General features: G+C 42.5%; 1 protein-coding gene across 1 annotated transcript in view; it reads right to left on the bottom strand.

Annotated features, from left to right (window-relative positions):
- The window catches only part of LOC148526711 (G protein-coupled receptor 54-like), a 66,211-nt gene extending 46,106 nt beyond the window's left edge, over positions 1–20,105 (bottom strand). The window contains exon 1 of the mRNA XM_088470289.1: positions 19,805–20,105. Coding sequence (XP_088326415.1) covers positions 19,805–20,105 — 301 coding nt within the window. The remainder of the gene's footprint in view (positions 1–19,804) is intronic.
- Positions 20,106–20,771: the final 666 nt, after the last annotated feature.

Raw genomic sequence — 20,771 nt, 5'->3', positions numbered from 1 at the left:
CTGGTATAAAATACATTAGCATCAAGCACTAGTATGTATAGTGATATATAAATTATTCACTAATTTATGACGTATAATTTTTCTAAATCATACTATGGATGCCTTATATACAATTATTTCCTGTGTATATAGACTGTAAAGAGTGCTGCTTTAATAATTAAGTATTGAGACTTGAATAATTTATCAATATTTGCTGTATTATCACCTATAAATTTATATCTGGCTAGTTTCATGTTGTTTGCCTTAGTATTGACTTATTATTTTTAAACATAATTTAATTGAAGTTACATTTTACATTAACTACTAAGTGTGCCCCCAAAAAGATGAGAGTTAATTTCTTCTCTTTTCCCCCCTTGTGACCTGTTTTTGTTCCAATAGTATTTTTAACATCAATAACATTAATTTCCAGGAAGGACTTAAATGCAATCCAAAATACACGAGATGGGGTTTTTTCAGATCAGAGGACCTGATTCAGAGCCGGACGCTCTGACCAGAGCGCTCGCTCTGAATCAGGGCCCCCCTACCTAAAAATGGAGCGGCCTCTTGGACGCTCGCATAGCTGTGGGTTACCACCCACAGCATATGCGAGTGTCCATGATGATGGTCGCGATGGTCAAGACCATCGCGACCGTCGGGCTTGCGACGAGACCGTGCGGTAGGTTCTCGTGGCCGCAAGCCCTGGAGTGATTTTGGCTCTATCAGAGCCAAAATCACTCCCACTGACATCACTAGTGATGTCAGTGGGGCCGGCTCCAGACGGAAGGCCTTCCCATGGGAACACCTCCGTCTGGGCAGGCACGCCCACCAAAGGGGGCGTGCTGTCAGTCACCCTCGACAGCACGCCCCCTTTGGTGCGAGACCCCGAGCGACAGCTTGGCTGTCGCTATGTGGGTCTTGCGCATGCGCGCGACTCAGCTCCCTCCGTCGTGCGCATGCGCATTAGGGCACCATCGACCCGCTTGCGAACATCCTGCGCTCGAGAGCAGGTCTGAATTAGGCCCAGAGTTCCAAAGTAGAAACTAGGTCATACACGGAGCACCAAAGTGATCCTAGCTGTGTCTTAATTCAGCTGGGAACCACAAAGCTCAGGTGTGTTCGGTTTTCAGCAAAACCAAAGCGCTCATCTCTACTAATGTACAATAATATAATACAATAATATAAAATCATCTGTTGCTGATATTTAAAAATAAAAGCTATACTCAGCTGCCTCAGATGAGCTATATGTACTTAGCTGCCTCAGCAGGGGCACAATTATGGGAAACAATGGAGGCGCCTGCCGCCGGGCTCCAGCACTGAAGGGGCACCTCCTTCATTGCCCACAATATATTCATCCCACTTAGGGCTGTAGCACCAGCTGAGTCTGGGGGGGCAGATCTTTGGTGGAGCAATTTCCCGGAATGGGATGTAGTCGGCAGTAGACTGGGCATTTTGTGATTAGCAGTCCCACCACGGTGGCAGTCTTGCAGTATTTTGATTTAAACTGCTCAAAGCCACCACATCAGGTGGTTTTCCCCTCCATCTGGGGTATCAGGAGGGCTTACCACCCCACATCAGGTGGTTTTCCCCTCCACCAGGAGGACTCTGAGCCTCATGCTAATTGCACCATACAGGTCACTATGTTATCTGTGACTAATGCATACATATGTGTCCACATACATCTGGGGGAGGGACGCCAGTGATCAGGTAATACTAAATAAGTGGTTTCTATTATGATATAAAATAGGTGAATTTTATTTATGTATGCAAGAATAGAACTATAAAGATAGTAAATAGGGCGCTGTGGTGAGGAGTCTTCCCAGCAGCTGCAAAAAAGGGGAGGTAGTCAGCCTCCTATATGACAATATAGAAAAGAAAATATGCAGCGCTGATAATAGATGCAGTTTAATATAAATATAAAAACAATACAATCATAGAAATAAAAACATATCAAAATTTATTTTTGTGTGGTAATATTGTGGATCCACTGCGATAGTAGATGGAGGTCCAAATAACAACCTCATAAAGCATGCATAATATCCTATAGGCACTATTGCTGCAGCAATATACTGGATGGGCACTGATGTTACCTTGCGAATTTTATTTATGGATGGATGGATATTTTAGTCTATTCAGATATTTATACTTACCTTAAGCCTCCAGTTAATAAGGTTCCTGTTATAGATCTTTGATCGGTAGTCCGATCGTTTAATAACAATTTCTGTAGGTACATGTGTGTACATATGGTATTTAAAACATCAAAGAGGTGTGACGTATTAATAATTCTCATTATTGATTGGCGGTGGAGATACTATAATGGTGCCCATCCACTAGACGATTAAGTTGAACGATGACGATCGTTCAATCGTTCATAAATTGTTTTCAAATTGTTTGCAAAAATGTCTAAAATGACCAGCGATGCGCGTGCCCGCTGGTCGTTGGACATCTATCATCGTGCAAACATGCTGGTCAACCTGACGATAACGTCAGGTTGAGCATGTTTGCAGATGATTGATGAGCCTGCTGTCGAAGCCGGATAGTTGGCTGAGACAGGATCGGTTTAAAATTAACTCTGCGCAACACCATTATGCGAATGGCCGCCCAGCGCCATTTTAGTGAATCTCGCCCATTATAAGTATATACGGCGATGCTATTATTTAGCGTTGTGCGATTCCCACACAATAGAAAGAAGTTAAAAGTCCTCACCATATAAATACAGACAGTCACTAAAACATATAAAATTATTAACCCTGCAAACCACGTACCATGGTGTACTCCACAAACACATAGTCGCACAGCGCTAACTAGCGTCTTTTCTTAATTCCCCAATACTTACACACTGTACACTTACATAAAAGGTTCCCTAGCATTAAAGTGTAATATTCAAGGTTTATTCAGTAATTATTAATGTTGTGAAATAAAGGTTATTTGATAACTAAGGTTTAGTACACGATAAGCAGACCGTGTTTGGTGTTGTACTGATCCACTGTGTCTCAACAGATTTCCGGTATCATTGGTGAGAAGATCGCAACATGCTTCTGCAAACTATGGACTATAGAGAGTTAAAACATTAAAATGTACTCTGTAATGTTATTAGCTTAGATTAGCATGCAGCGGGAAAAAGGACACAAAGGGCTGTTGGAGGCTGGTTTGTGTCCATTCGAATTGACCTATGAACTATACTGTAACAGAAGAACCAATTGAATCATGCCAAACTGTTCTATTGTATTGCCTATCCCTGTAAAGAGTATATATGTGGGCTCTCTGAACTCGGAAGCCAGTCTTCTTGCTGTGCTGTTGACGGAGGTTTCTATACGGATGCCGGTATCTGGGTCCAGAGCGCGTGCGTATGTAACAACTGTACCTTGGGTCTGTATGATTTATTTGCGTTAATTGTCTTTAGATCACAGCGTGTAACCATCTGTTTTTATATTGAATAATAACTTTTTGTGCTTTGGAACCACACTCAAAGTCTGAAAGCATTTATTTCTTGTGCGACTCATAACGCTAAATAGCGACAATTATTAGAAGGTATAGGTAGGATTATTAGAAGGTATAGACAGGATTTTAGAAGGTATAGACAGGCAGGAATCGATAGTTGAGGGCTCGCAGTGTGAATCATGCTACCGATCACTTGGTAACACTCGGTCAGCGATCTATCAGCAAAAGGGTGGAGGCGCCATAGCAGGAGAATGCATTGTGCCTTCGAAAATCTGCTACCACTTTGTTGCTGAGAGTCCGCTACCCATTATTGTGGTTTAAGGAGCGTTGATTAAGAACCCAGGGACAAGGAAGGAAAAAGTTTGTTTTCCTTCATTGATAGATTTTTATGTTTAAAAGGGGAAGTCGCACAATAGCGTAAGGGTAATAATACGTTTTGTATAGTAGTCGCATTATTGTGTATGCGACTAGTCGCACAATAGCATACACATATTTCCTGTATTGCTGCCACGTGTTTTAAACAAAGCCGTTGAGAGTGCACGGTGATATTGATAGATAGCATTGTTGTAAATACCTTGATCAGTGTTGCCATAGTCTGGGAAAACGTGTATTTTTCTGTGCAGGAAAAGGGTGTGTAACAGTGAGTATTTTCTGGTAGGGGTAACATGTTCCCTAGTTAAGGATATCGTAGGACCCTTAAGTGCTAGGCGCCTGGTGTCGGCCTAGTGGCTCAGTAGTAGATACCGCAGTCTATACACATAAGCAGGTGTAGTTGTTGTCTTTGTTGTAGTTTCGGCTCTCAGTGTGATTGCAGTATTCAGTGATCAGTTAGGGTTATTTGAGTATTGTAATTAAATCGCACAGTTTTGGCTAAATTGTGATTGTGAACTGAGCAGAGGGTGGATGAAATCACTGAAAGGGTAGGTGTTATTGGAATACCTACATGCTAGCGGTTGAAAGGTAGTCAAAAAGGGATTAGGTGCGTGGAAGCAGCCTGCTTATTCTTCCATAGGTGTGTGGGCACATCCTGTTAATATCGTCCGTAGGTAAGTGAAAGTATCTTGACTGTCTTTCACCAGTTTAAATCTTTATTGAAAAGCTTAGGGTTCTCCCAGAATGGGAGCCCAGCAAACGGTAGAGATGTTAGATGATGTGCTGCTGTTGGATTCTATAAAAGGTCCCCGGGTCGGCGCCATTTCTCCCTCCGGCTGTGGACAGTGAAGAGGGAGGGTGGGAGCTAGGGCTGGCTGGGCTGTGTTGTGCTGCTGTTGTCCATAGGGGTTGTGACCACTCAGTCCATAGGGGCTAACTGGGCTGTGTTGTGCTGCTGTTGTCCATAGGGGCTAACTGGGCATTTGTTGTACTGCTGTTGTCCATAGGGGCTAGCTGGGCTGTGTTGTGCTGCTGTCATGGGGTTGGCTGGGCTGTGTTGTGCAGTCAGTTGTCCATAGGGGCTGTGTCCACTCCAAAGTCTATAGGGGCTGGCTGGACTGTGTTGTGCAGTGTCCCATAAAGGCTGTAGTCTAGAGGGGTGCTGAAGTGTTGTCCAGGGGGTGATCTGTGCATCAGGGGTGCTCCCCCAAAGTGCACTCCAAAAAAAAAATTTTTTTTTTCTGTGTTTGTGAATTGTGTGCGCAGTAGCCGCACATACATCAACAAAGTAACGCCAAGCATGCGCCTGTGTCATAAGTAAAGGGGCCAGCTGCCTTGACATTAAAGGGTGCTGTAACCCCCAAAGTGCACTCCAAACAAAATAAAAAAATATTTTCTGTGTTTGTGATTTGTGTGCACTGTGGCTGCATGTGCATCAACAAAGGAGCAGCGCCAAGTGTGCGCCTGTGTCCCAAAAGTCAAGGGCCGGCTGGCTTGTCCGTTAAAGGGTGCTGAAACCCCCAAAGTGCACTCCAAACAAAATAAAAAATTATTTTCTGTGTTTGTGAATTGTGTGCACTGTGGCCGCACGTTCATCAACAAAATAGCTACAAGCGTGCACCTGTGTTAAAAGTGAAAGGGCGGCTGGCTCGTCTGTTAAAGGGTGGTGTAACCCCCAAAGTGCACTCCACAAAAAATAAACAATTCTTTTTTTTCTGTGTTTGTGTGCGAAATGTATGCGCAGTAGCCGCACGTGCATCAACACAGCAGCAGCGCCAAGCATGCGCCTGTGTCATAAGGGCCGCTTTGGACATCTGGTCTGGACTGAAGGACGTGCCAACAATGTAAATTACTGACATGTCTACTGTCACTGCATATGATACTGTCACCACTGACAGAATGGTGGAGGAATTATTTTCTGTGTTTGTGAATTGTGTGTACTGTGGCCGCACATGCATCAACAAAGTAGCGCCAAGCGTGCACCTGTGGCATACGTAAAGGGCTGGGTGGCTTGTCCGTTAAAGGGTGCTGTAACCCCCAAAGTGCACTCCAAAAAAAATAAAAAATTCTTTTTTTTTCTGTCTTTGTGAATTGTGTGGGCTGTAGCCACACCTGCATCCTTAATGCAGCAGCGACAAGCGTGCATCTGTCTGGTAAAGGGTGGTGTAACCCCCAAAGTGCGCTCCAACCAAAATAAAATAATCTTCTTTTTTTCTGTGTTTGTGTGTGAAATGTATGTGCAGTAGCCGCACCTGCATCCTCAAAGCAGCAGCGCCAAGCGTGCATCTGTCTGTTAAAGGGTGTTGTAACTCTCAAAGTGCGCTCCACAAAAAATAAAAAATTCTTTTTTTTCTGTCTTTGTGAATTGTGTGGGCTGTAGCCGCACCTGCATCCTCAAAGCAGCAGCGACAAGCATGCGTTTGTCTGTTAAAGGGTGCTGTAAGCCCCAAAGTGCACTCCAACAAAAATAAAACATTTTCTTCTATGTTTGTGAATTGTGTGCACTTTACGTGCATCAACAAAGGAGCAGCACCAAGCGTGCGCCTGTGTCCCATAAGTCTGTTATAGGGTGGTGTAACCCCCAAAACAATTATTTTTTTTCTGTGTGTGTGCGAAATGTATGCGCAGTAGCCGCACGTGCATTAACACAGCAGCAGCGCCAAGCGTGCGCCTGTGTCATAAGTCAAGGGCCGGTTTGGACATCTGGTCCGGACTGAAGGATGTGCCAACAATTTCTGACATGTCTACTGTCCCTGCATATGATACTGTCACCATTGACAGAATGGTGGAGGATTACATCGGTGACAGCATCCAAGTAGGGATGTCAGACAGTCCGTACCTGTACTGGCAGGAAAAAGAGGCAATTTGGAGGCCCCTGTACAAACTGGCTCTATTTTACCTGAGTTACCCCCCCCCAGTGTGTACTCCGAAAGAGTGTTTAGTGCAGCCGGGAGCCTTGTCAGCGAAAGGCGTAGGAGGTTGCTTCCACAAAATGTGGAGAAGATGATGTTCATAAAAATTAATTATCAACTCTTCCAGGGAGAGAAGCCTCCAGAACGTACAGAGGGACCTGTGGTGGTGGATTCCAGCGGGGACGAATTAATGCTCTGTGAGGATGAGGATGTACACAACACTGAAGAGGGTGAGGAATCGGTGGATGAGGAGGATGAGGACGACATCTTGCCTCCTTAGAGCTAGTTTGAGCAGGGACAGATTAATTGCCAGCTTGTTTTGTGGGGGCCCAAACGAACCAATCATTTCAGCCACAGTCGTGTGGCAGACCCTGGCGCTGAAATGATTAGTTTATTAAAGTGTGCATGTCCTGTTTATACAACATAATGGTGGATGGGAGGGCCCAAGGACAATTCCATCCTGCACCTCTTTTTTTTCTTTGCATTATGTACTGTTTGGGGCCTAGTTTTTCAAACTGCCATCCTGTCTGCCACTGCAGTGTCACTCCTAGATGGGCCACGTTTTTGTGCCGCCCACTTGTGTCGCTTAGCATAGTCATCCAGCTACCTCGGTGCAACCTTTTGGACATAAAAACACTACTGTGAGGTGTGAGGAGTTCAGAATAGACTGGAAATGAGTGGAAATTAAGGTTATTGAGGTTAATAATAGCATAGGAGCAGAAAACCCCACAAATTCTGTGATTTTAGCTGTTTTTATGCTTTTTTAAAAAAAATTCAGATCCAAAACACAAAACCCAGAACCCAAAACACGGAAGGGTGGTTTTGGCAAAACCAATCCAGATCCAAAACACGAAGAAAGATCCAGATCCAAAACCAAAACTCGAAACACGAAAAGTGGCCGGTGCACACCCCTAGTTTAAAATGACGATGAAGAGTGTTAGACCGTTCCCCCGAACTGGCAGCTTTGATAAGGAGGTATTGAACAATGTCCGAGATAGCATCTGTATGGTGCACTCTCGAATGAAAAAGGTAAAATATAACGAGTGTTTAAAATAATGGTAGCATGAGGGGGATGCTGGGCATAAAGGTGTGCACGCGACGCAAACTAGCGTCACGAGCACGTTACCGGAGAGTACACACGCAGCGCTAAACTGCGGTGCGTGCGCACTGCGAGATAGCGTGCACAGCAAGGTAGCGTTGCGGAAGGTATTGTCAGTGGTTCGCGCGCACCACCACTGCCCTATGTGGATGGGGGTGCAGGTACAGTTGTTGTAAAAACCCATAAAAATTTAACAAGTAACTTGTACCTTCTCTTGAGTAATCACAAAGAAAATGTTTATGATGCGGATGATGAACCTGTTGTTATGTCTGCCATTTCCCATACTGTACACATGTTAGATGCTCCATCACAACAAGCACAAGTGGTGCCACCATCTTCATCAGTGATAGTACAGGAAGTGTTAACATCCACTGCACCCATAGAGGAATTTGTTAACCCTATACGTAGCAGTAATAGACTCAACCCCCAGCCAGGTAACAAGGTCAAAAGTAGCAGTGCGGCTGGGCTGCATCCCATCCGGACAATAACTGTTCAGAATGGGAATGCGAATGCGAACGGTGTAGTGCACACAAGGGAGGTAGCAATGCATTGTCCTTGGACAAGAGTGGAGCTAAATTCCATAATGCATGATTTCCCTGATCCTAAAAAGGAATTAGCCAAATGCCATAGATTTTTGAAAAATGTGGGTAGTGCTCACGAGCCAACCAATAAGGATTGGCTTGTCTTCCACACAATACTGACGTGAAAAAGTTTATCATGGATTGCGTATTGGATGGAGATGGTCCCGTAACAGACGAGAGTAACCAAGGTAACATTACCCGCATAATAACTCAATCGGGTGTATATTTTTCAGTAGTTAACTGGAGTAAAATTTTCACCATAAAACAAAAAGAGAGTGAATCTGCAGAAGATTATTGTAACCGAGCTCTGCAGGTTATCACCCAGTACACTGGGTTAGAGGATATTAAAGATAGCACTCATCACAGGGGAATGATCATCACTGTACTTATGGATGGTCTAAAAGAGAATCTAAAGACCCGAGTTCAGACCTCACCAGGAGTGGAGTTACTGTAGACATGCTCATAGAATCCGCTATTGAACATGATAAAAACATCCTCAAAAAGAGAGAGACCCAGAGCGAGACGCTAATGGTTGTTAGTATTCAAGCTCTAGAAGGAATGACTGTAACATCACAGCCACCAGACACACATGCACCTGCACAGCTACACGTTCTCACCAGTCCTGCACCACAACAAACACAGCCCTACCCCACTTATCACACACAGCCTCAAAACCCATACTACCCACAACCACCATATTACCCTCAACATCCTTATCCACACCCACAATCTTTCCCTACCGGTCAACCCACACAGCAACCCTTTCACCCACCCCTCACGAAGGTGCTTTAACTGCAACCAAGTCGGACATGTAAGTAGGAACTGTAAGGTGAAGAAGGTAGGACCCCTAACCAGGGAGTACCTGGATATCCTCATAAGGGACATACACAGAATACAGGAAATCCACAACAGTCATCAGCTCCAATTGTGGCCTTAAATGCTGTATTGGAGGGCGAGATTCAACGCTAGGGGTTAGGTCATACCTGTAGTCTACAGATAGTCAGGTTAACGGGAAGTACTAGGGAAGAACCGGTGATGATTGTTGATGTAGCTGGTACTAAATGTCATTTTCTTGTAGACACAGGGGCGACCAGATCAGTGATAAAATCTCCAGCTAATTTACAAGTGACCAGCAAGACAGTACCAGCAATGGGTGTAACGGGTAAAGTGCAACATTATCCTTTAACTAAATCCACAGAGGTCACTATCGGGCCATTGCATACCAGGCATTCTTTCCTCCTGGCAGCAGCGGCTCCTACTAACCTACTGGGAAGGGATTTGTTATGTAAGATGGGATGTGTCATATATTGTACCCCTGATGATATATTTCTAGATATCCCAGAGAGAGTTGCGCACAAGGTGAGGGATATATTGGACACTCCCCAAAGGATAATATATCACTCTACTGGTTCAGGTAAAAATCCATCTCTGGTAGATAAAATGTTATCCCAAATTCTGATTCACTTTGGACCAAGGATGGACAGGACACTGGATTTATGGCAAATGTAGCTCCCATAATGGTAAATCTAAAAAGCAGTAGGCAAGCTCCAAAAATTCCCCAGTACCCATTAAAACAGGAGGTGGAATTAGGGGTTTATCCCATAATTGAGCGATTATTACAGCAGGGAATTTTAGTCCGTACAGTAAGTGTGGCCAACAGTCCCATCTTTCCTGTGAAGAAGAGTGGTGGGAGGGGTTATAGGCCAGTACAAGACCTTAGAGGGGTTAGTAAGGTAGTAGAGAGCCAATTTCCCGTAGTGCCAAATCCAGCTGTCATTCTTATGCAGATCCCACCAAATGCAACCCATTTCACTGTCATTGACCTCTGTTCTGCTTTCTTCTCTGTACCTCTTCATCCTGACTGTCACTACTTATTCGCTTTTACAATCATGCGTACAATATACATGGACACGATTAGCCCAGGGTTCCATAGACAGCCCCAGTATCTTCTCCCAGGCCTTACACGACTGTTTACAATCTTTTCAACCTGCCAATGGATCTGTTCTAATACAATATGTGGATGATTTATTGTTATGTTCTAATTCGTTTATGTCATGTTTAAATGATACTAAACTTTTATTGCTTCATCTATCGCAAACAGGACACAAGGTTGCTAAGGACAAACTACAGCCATGTCAGTCCAGGGTTATATACTTGGGACACTGCTTACCCCAAGGGTTACGATATCTGACAAATGATAGAATCCAGGCCATACAGAACATGACACTGCCGCAGAATTTGTACCTTCTTGGGAATGTGTGGATACTGCAGAATGTGGATCCCAGGTTTTTCTATTTTGGCCTTGCCATTACAGGACTTAGGGCCTGATTCAGAGCCGCTCATAAGCAGCCGCTCGTTTGCTCCAAGCGATGTTTGCCCAACTGCGCATGCGTAAGGATCGTTATACGCATGCGCGAACCAGTCAGTGCGGTTGAAATTCATGTGCTCGCAAAATAGCGAATGCCTGATAATTTGAGTGACAGAAAGAGGCGTATGTGGGTGGTAACAGGGGAAGGTGCTTGAAAACGGGGAGTGGAGATCCGATCGCAGGCGTGCTTAAAGGTCAAAACGGGCGTTTTATGGGTGTGCATAATTAAAACAGCAGTGTCATTGACCACGTCACTGGGTTATTTTATAGCCAGAACTGCTCGCAAAATTGTGGTAGCAAAAACCAACCCCAAGAATAGCGAGCAGTTCATACCCTGGTCGATGTAGTCGATTAATCTAATAAATAGCGGACATGACATAGGATGCAAGCGGCCAGGGGGCGTATTTTTTCAAAAAACGACCGCAAGTTTTGTTCGCTCGTTCAGACCTAGAGGTGTGAACAGACCGCAAAGAGCGAACGGTTGATTGGAATAGCCACCCCTATTTTCTGGACGAGCGAGCGCTAATTGCATCCGGCTCTGAATCAGGCCCTTAGTCCCTAATTCAGAGGCGGTTGCAAGAAGCGATCGCTCTCTCTGAATGAGGGCGGCCGCTTCATTTTTGAAGTGCGGCCTCCTGGTCGTTAGTTAAGTTAGCACCCACAGTTTAACGACCGACCAGGTTGATGGTCGCGATGGTGATCACCATCGGGGCTTACAACCAGACCCTAAGGTTGGGTCTGGGCACTCGTAAGCCCCAGGGAGCTTTCTGCTCTGATGGAGAAGGAAGCTCCCCACTGACATCACTGATGATGTCAGTGCGGCCGGGCACAAAACGGTAGGCATTCGTTAAGGAACACCTCCACACTGCACACGTGCAGTGTGGCCACTGCGCGTGCGGAGGACTAACCATCGAGTCAGTTCTGAGTGCATTGTCGCTTGCAACCGACTCTGAATGAGGTCCTTAGTCTCTTCCTCAAAGCCCGATCGTGTCATACTCACATAGGAATCAGAACAGGCTTTCCTTAATCTTAAGGATAGTCTGACAAGAGCACCTGCATTGGGAATACCTGGCTATGAAAAACCTTTTGATTTGTATTGTACGGAAGCTGTGTGGATATTGCCGAATGTGGATCCCAGGTTTTTCTATTTTGGCCTTACCTTTACAGGAATTAGTCTATTCCTCAAAGCCCGATCGTGTCATACACACATAGGAATCAGAACAGGCTTTCCTTAATCTTAAGGATAGTCTGACAAGAGCACCTGCATTGGGAATACCTGGCTATGAAAAACATTTTGATTTGTATTGTACGGAAGCTGATGGTTGTGCAGCAGGTGTCCTCACACAAAAACATGGTGATGCCAGTAGGCCCGTAGCATACTACAGTGCACAATTGGACACTGTGGCAAGATCACTCCCAACTTGTTTAAGAAGTGTAGCAGCAACTTCTCTATTGGTCAGTAAGAGTGAGGATGTGGTACTAGGCCATGATATGATTGTCTATACCCCCATGCTGTATCTGCTTTGCTAAACTCTGCCCAAACCAGACATGTCTCCTCAGCTAGGTTCACAAAATGGGAACTGGCTTTAATAGCACCTGCAAACATCACCATCAAAAGGTGCAGTACGTTAAATCCAGCTACGTATTTACCATATGTGCAACATGATGCACAAAGGGTGGAGAGAGGTCAGTTGCTGGCGAAAAGGTGAGTTCTGCAGGTATATTGATGCACATGATTGTATGGAATATCTGAATCAAACTTTTACTGCAAGACCTGACATACGGGATACACCTTTAGAAAATGTAGATGTGACATTTTACACGGATGGGAGTTGTAATATACAAACTGACACTGGAGAGTTATGTACAGGTTATGCTGTGGTAAATGACGAAGTTGTTGTAGAGGCCGAACTTTTAGACCTGCCACACTCGGCCCAAGTGGTGGAACTGGTGGCACTAAAGAGGGCATGTGAATTAGTGGAAGGTAAATCTGCTTATATCTACACTGACTCTAGGTACGCCTTCAGGGTAGTGCACGATTTTGGCGCTCTATGGCGTCTGAGAAAATATATGACAGCAGCAGGCACACCAATTGCACATTCCAGACAAATAAAAGGACTATTGACAGCAATTCAATTGTCTAAGACAGTGGCGGCAATTAAATGTAAAGCCCATATATGTGAGGATGATCCGGTGTCACTGGGCAACAGTAGGGCAGACGAAGCTGCAAAATGGGCAGCAGGGTTAAAAATGAATGTACCACCTGAACAAACGATGAATTTTCAAATGATTGACATGCTGAAATTAATTGAGATGCAAAATTTGTTTTCCATTCAGGAAAAGGCAGTCTGGAGGTCCGAGGGATGTGGGCAGGAGTCTTCTGGACTCTGGAGAGATGGACACGGTAAGCCAGTGGCTCCCAAGGTGTACTACCCAAGCCTGGCTTAGGCAGCGCATGGTCTGACTCATTTGGGAAAGCAAGGTATGTGCAAATTGGTGAGAGCATACTGGTACGCACCGGGTTTTTCTTCTCAAGTGTAAAAGAGAGCAATGTCCTGTCTGACCTGCTTGAGGAAAAACATTGGGAAAATGATCCCTACCAAACCATCCCACATTCCTCTGACTGACGGACCTTTTCAAGTAATACAAATTGATTTAATCCAATTACCACCCTGCAGGAATCTCAAGTATGTATTAGTGTGCACTGATGTGTTTTCTAATCCAGCTGCCACTAATAATGATGCGTTCACTGCCAAGAAAATTGTTCAGGAGTTTGTATGCAGATACGATATCCCTAACATTATTGAGAGTGATAGGGGTACTCATTTCACAGGTGATATTTTCCAAAGTATGTGTAAACTGATGGGAATTAATAGTCGACTTCATACCCCCTACCGACCACAATCCAGTGACAAGGTGGAGAGGATGAACGGCACTATTAAAAACAAATTAAGTAAAATCATGTCGGAAACTGGACTAGGTTGGCCAGAAGCACTACCACTTGTCCTTCATAGTATCAGGACAACTCCTAGGCCTCCTCTTAATCTGTCCCCCTTTGAAATACTGCTTGGTAGATAACCACATTTGATTATAAGTCCGCAGGAAGATTTGAAAGGTAACAACGAGGTAACTGTAAGGTATCTTATAACAATGAGTAAACAGTTAAAACAGCAACAGCAGAAACTGAAATTGTTGTCACATGATATGCCTGAACCAAACTGTCATGATGTTGAACCTGGAGAATTTGTTATGATCAGAAATTTCTTGCATTCAGGTTGCTTGACTGATTGGTGGGAAGGTCCATATCAGGTGTTGCTGATGAGTACAAACTCATTGAAGGTGGCGGAGAGAGATACCTGGGTCCATTCCACTCAATGTAAGAAGGTCAACCAACCAGTGGAGAAACAAGGCAGAGACGAGGCAGATAACATGGACCTGTCGATCGCGAGCTTGTTCCGGGAGAGTTAAAATGTTGCAGTGATACCTGAACTAAAGAAATTTGCAGGTCCTTGCTACGGTAATGGACTGGTCTGTGTTAATTTTTGCATTCTCTTCCAGAGTTTCCATCATCCTGGTTTGTTCGGGGATTTCTGGTTTCTGTGACGGGGGACCGATAGAGGAGATGGGAGCTAATGGCAGTATTGATGGAGTGGAGTTGAGAGGAGGAGTGCTATGCCAATCAGGGGAGTGTCTGACGAATCTTAGTACAGTAATTGTTAAGAGATCTGCTATTCTGGATACTCGGAGACAGTGTGAAGGTCTATTGCCTGAGGATTATTGTATGTGTGAGTTCTGTGGGTCCGTAGTCAATGAGAGATGCATCCAACAGTGCCTAACCAGTATTAGGGTGGGTATCCTTTAGAGGATTATCACACCATGGTGGGCAAAATTTTGAAGCAAACCGACTCTTGGGTGTGCTCTCACATGCCCCAATGACAGCATAATGTAGGATTAGTGAACTAGGAAGTTGGGAGGTGACTGGGACTAACCAGACGATGACCTTCTCACGAAGAGCTGACCATGAGCCTATGAATTATGAACTGTTATGCACAATTAGGTCAGGTGGAAGACACTTCTGGTATAAATATACACTGAGTAACACCAAAGAAATGGTTGGCAGAGTATCAGAAGGGTACTGTGCTAGAGTTATACAACCAGAAACATGTATTAGCCAGATGGGAGAACGTGAGATAGGATAATTTGTTAGGGAAATGTGTTGGATGATTATGATGCATTCTATTCCTTATGTTCTCCCCAATGATGTATATTTTATATGTGGAAGGAATGTGTTGCATGATTATGATGCATTCTATTCCTTATGTTCTCCCCAATGATGTATATTTTATATGTGGAAGGAAAGCGTATAAGTGGCTCTCTCCGAGTTCTGAGGGTTTGTGTTATTTGGGAAGAGTAGTTCCAGAAGTTATGACCCTTACACATGGTGAAATGCATAAAAACATACCATCACCATATCTTCACACACAGTATGAACACAGAGACAAAAGAAATATGATACCTGGTGACGTGCATAAAGCCACACAGTTAATTAGTGAGACAACTGGCTTTCAAGTTTTGGTAGCATTGAATCCCACCAGGATCGCTCGGGGTACACTAAATTTTAGATATATCCAAGATCTTGCTAAATTAATATACAGTATAATATCACCGAGATGTATGATGACACATTCAGGTATACAGGTAGGGTGTTGCAAGCTTACAAGAAAGAACTCGTGCAACATAGACTAGTGTTAAATTATTTAACAGCTGTTACTGGAGGGTATTGCGTAACTTTGGCCACCCAATTTGGAGTATCGTTTGTACTTACATTACAAACGATACCAGCGATCCCAAGGAGGTAATAGACCAGAAGATGGATGAAATTCTGCAGTTAAAATGGGAATTTCGGAAGAACCATAATGCTTCAGTGGCTGAAGTAGAGGACAAGGTAGAGGAATGGGTTTCATGGTTGAACCCAGTGAAATGGTTCTCAGGTCTAGGAGAGTGGGTCCAGGAAATTATTGCGAGTATAGGTAAACTCCTGATCCTCATACTGGTTGTCATCATAGTAATTGGCATATGTGTCAGGTGTGTACCAACTGAGTTGAAATGTGTAAAATGTAAAGATAAGGTGAATCAAAGGAATGACATTATGATGGTGGTCAGTAGTAACAATATGAAAACTGAGGTAAATGGCGGACTGCATTACAATCCTGAACTAGAAGGTACCATCATATGATGTATAAGATTTAGACATGCATAAAAATGTGTTATTAAAATGTTACTTTAAAACATCTTAAATAATGTAAGTCCCTGTTCCCCCTCAAGACTTCCTTTATAGGATTGGTGCATCCCCACAGATTTCCCATGATCTTCCAAGATCCATGGTGTGTGTATAAGGGTAGTTTTATGTCCCCTCCTAGAGACATATTATTGTTGGATTAAGAACCACCTTGTGCCAGCCCATACATTAACATTAAATAATTTGTCATAATGTAAATCTAAATTAATTTAAAAATCAGAGTATGATAGCATGTTGTTTGCTATCAAAGGATGGACTGTCGAAGCCAGATAGTTGGCTGAGACAGGATCAGTTTAAAATTAACTCTACGCAACACCATTTTGCGAATGGCAATGAGACGCCATTTTGCGACTTGCCACCCAGTGCCATTTTAGTGAATCTCGCCCATTATAAGTAGATACGACGATGCTATTATTTATCGTTGTGCGATTCCCACACAATAGAAAGAAGTTAAAAGTCCTCACCATATAAATACAGACGGTCACTAAAACATATAAGATGATTAACCATGCAAACCACGTACCATGGTGTACTCCACAAACATGTAGTCGCACAGCGCTAACTAGCATCTTTTCTTAAATCCCCAATACTTACACACTGTACACTTACATAAAAGGTTCCCTAGCATTAAAGTGTAATATTCAAGGTTTGTTCAGTAATTATTAATGTTGTGAAATAAAGGTTATTTGATATCTAAGGTTTAGTACATGGTAAGCAGACCGTGTTTGGTGTTGTACTGATCCACTGTGTCAACAGATTTCCGGTATCATTGGTGAAAAGATCGCAACATGAATCTGCAAACTATGGACTATAGAGAGTTAAAACATTAAAATGTACTCTGTAATGTTGTCAGCTTAGATTAGCATGCAGCGGGAAAAAGGACACAAAGGGCTGTTGGAGGCTGGTTTGTGTCCATTCAAATTGACCTATGAACTATACTGTAACAGAAGAACCAGGAAGAACCACCAATGGAATCATGCCAAACTGTTCTATTGTATTGCCTATCCCTGTAAAGAGTATATATGTGGGCTCTCTGAACTCGGAAGCCAGTCTTCTTGATGTGCTGTTGACGGAGGGTTCTATACTGATGCCAGTAGCTGGGTCCAGAGTGCGTGCGTATGTAACAACTGTACCTTGGGTCTGTATGATTTATTTGCGCTAATTGTCTTTAGATCACAGCGTGTAACCATCTGTTTTTATATAGAATAATAACTTTTTGTGCTTTAGAACCACACTCAAAGTCTGAAAGCATTTATTTCTCGTGCGACTCATAACGCTAAATAGCGACAATTATTAGAAGGTATAGGCAGGATTATTAGAAGGTATAGGCAGGATTTTAGAAGGTATAGGCAGGATTATTAGAAGGTATAGGCAGGATTTTAGAAGGTATAGACAGGCAGGAATCGATACTGCACTGAACATTTGCTCATTCAGTGCAGGCTCATCACAGACTGACAAATGACTGCACGATTACAATGTCATAATCATGCAGTCGTTTTCATGTCTGCTAGTGGATGGGAACCTGTAGTCAGTGAAATGTACGTCGGCGGTTACTCGCTTGCTCCTACCAAATGCTTTAAATTATCAGTATGAATATGTAGCGCACTATGTACTAATGTGGGGACTTTAAAAACGGGCAGTGGGGTGTGGGAATCAAACTACTCTGCATACCATGCTAAAATTCTACCTGTGACCATATGCAGTGACAATTAATACTGTGTACAGACAATTCCATGATCATGATCAGTGTGTCTGGTGTGACATAGGTAGATTATATGTACATGAAACCCCTGATTCACAGATTAATTGAGTACAATCCTATGATAATAAACAGCAATTTTGTATCCATATGAATCTTTTGCTCACCCATTTAAAGAGTTGAGCTAAGAGCATAAACAGCTCAGATATATGATATAAGCGTGATATACCAATTCCATCTCTTTGGTAATTGCAGTCTAAGTGAAAGTGGTACTCAGAAATTGACACACTGTTATCAGTTTAATTATGAGTAAATATTTCAAATGAAGGGCAGCTGATACTGTTTCAATTGAGAATCACAATATGAGATACATAGTTATATTTGCAATATAGCTTCTTATAAACTGTACAGACTGCTTATACTAGAAATTCAAGTAAAAACACTGACAGCTGGTGGATGAGCATTACAATTTATATCAGACAAATTGAATCATATGGGTTACTATACTTACTAAAGCTGACTGCAATTAATAATATTGACAATACCATTACTAATATATATTTAAACAACTTATTATTTCAGCCTTAAGCGCACATATTCATAATAAGAGATGAACAATTCTCTATACTATAAACTATATTAAGAAGCAAATAATAGGACATCGAGGCAGACTTCATTGATTGTCTGTGGCAGCATTCCCATGATTTAGAATTAAATTATTGATGATCAGATATTGGGGCCATTATAATAACACGTATAAATTTTTTGCTAGTGCAGAAGGTTTTTTACTTTTCCCTTTCCCTTGATAATTAAATATATCCACATACATCTATCCTCCATGCAACACATAATGTGTGAGCGGAGAATGACTCGGTAGCGCCGAGCATCTTTTCGTGCAAATTTTTCCCTTCAAATGCCTATATTCTGTGTGCGACTGCGGGTGTAACTGCATGCAAAATGCTACTTTACAGCGTTAGCGGCTGTTACAGGGGCACCAAATTATAACTTGCCTCCGGGCATCTGGGATGAACTTACACCACTGTGCCTCAGTGATACTATCCCACAGCTACAAGGGTAGATGCACATGCGTTACCTGGCTAGACGGTTCACACATGTGCAGGGGAACTTAAATGCCTGAGTTTTTCTTCTAGTTCCACTTGGTGGTAACATTTTTTTTTACAAATAGATTGAAAATATTAATAAATTAAATGTAAAAAAAAAATAATCACAGTTGAAAAAAATCTTAATATTAACAATAATATTTTTTGTCATTGATTCTTGGTATTGCTATACTGAGATAGTGATAACAGAAAAAGGTCCTTGTTAAATAGACTTTTCCATACAATTGCCGGTGCGACCTAGTGAGTCTTACAACTCCTATCGATGGTGTCAAAACCCTATCATCAGCTAAAACATAAATTTTTGCCATAGATACGACCTTTCGCTGTTTAATAAACAAACAGATTATTACAAACCCCTTGATCTGTAATCTAAACAATTCACAGCTAAACTTATAAAAGAGTTGTCAAACAATAGCGCAGATTCTCTACTGAAGTCTTATCCCTAGTGCATCTTTCACCACAAACTGTGCACCGACCGCCACATAAAAACAGTTGGGAAGCAAGATTAGACTAAGCTACTAAGGTCTATGTACTAAGCCTTGGAGAGAGATAAATTGGATGGAGAAAAAGTACCAACCGATCAGCTCCTACCTGTCACTTTACAGGCTGTGTTTGAAAAATGACAGGAGCTGATTAGTTGGTACATTGTCATTATCTCAATCCACTTTATCTCTCTCCAAGGCTTAGTACATAGACCTCTTAGACTGCGAGAAAATTGTCATAGTTCTTTGTGAAACAATTGCCATAGAAGTGTAAAATAGTCTCTGGATAGCAAAACATTGTGACACATAATTCATTTTTTCACTGTATTGCACAATCCCGTAAGAATATGGCACTAGTCTCAATGTGTTTAATTGTTGTATGAAATTTGATAAATAAAGAAAATTAAATATTTTTGAAAATCATATATTTTAAAATAAATAATTTTTGACTTACCAATATAGAAATTAGTAACTGTCCTCATCTGTTTGTGCTTGGTTATTACGTAGATGACCAGTGCATTACCCACAAGTCCCACCAGCATGATGAGAGAAAAGAAGAGAGGGACCAACCAAGCGTCCACCAGCAAAGGAGGGGTCTGATCAAAATCATGCAAGGTCTCATTGCATTCAGACAGTGAGGGATGCTCAATCTTTGGACCCTGGACAGAACCATTAAGACAGGAGAGCAGCGACAAGTTTTCCCTTTCACCTGGAATTAGTTCAAGAGGGAGTAAGGTTCCTCTGGATTCCTTCATGGTTTGAAAGTTTTAGAAGATGCACCCAGTCTGCTCCTTCAATAAATCTGTTCTCTTTCACAGCCACATCATTCACGTTATAATGTAGTAAATGAACAATGGACCTTTGCTGAGTGAATGAATTGAGATGTCTTTGTGTAGATCTATGCTTATTTATAATCAATTTCTCACTATATAACAAAGAAAGTTATTATGCAAGGATCCATGCAATTATATGATTAAAGCAAAGTGTGATACTATTACTTTTCATGCTTCTTGGTTCCAGTCTCCAGATCTGTGGCTTGTAAATGAAGGCACTTATCACCAACAACCTTGAATCAAGTTTCAATGTATATTTGCAGCTTATTGCCGTGCAGCATGTAATCAACAGGGCTACGATTCAGTAAAGACAGGACAGAAAATACTGCAGTGATACAGCTCCCCCTGGGTCCTACTGCCTGCTACCTAGAATATATTTCTAAGAACAGTGACTATCCTATTATTATATAATAAACATCCAAGTACAGTATATATAGAGAAAGAGAAAGAGAGAGAGATATGTGTGTGCGCGTGTGTGTATACAGTATGTGTATGTTTATATATATATATATATATATATATATATCATAAATCCACTGCACTCTCCACTTCTAGATTTAGGGTACAAACCTGCACTCAGTAAGTGGA

Source organism: Taudactylus pleione, unplaced genomic scaffold (genome assembly GCF_031769625.1).
Source record: "Taudactylus pleione unplaced genomic scaffold, aTauple2 ptg000095l, whole genome shotgun sequence".
NCBI classification, from domain to species: Eukaryota; Metazoa; Chordata; class Amphibia; order Anura; family Myobatrachidae; genus Taudactylus; species Taudactylus pleione.
This window is presented reverse-complemented; position numbering and strand designations above follow the sequence as displayed.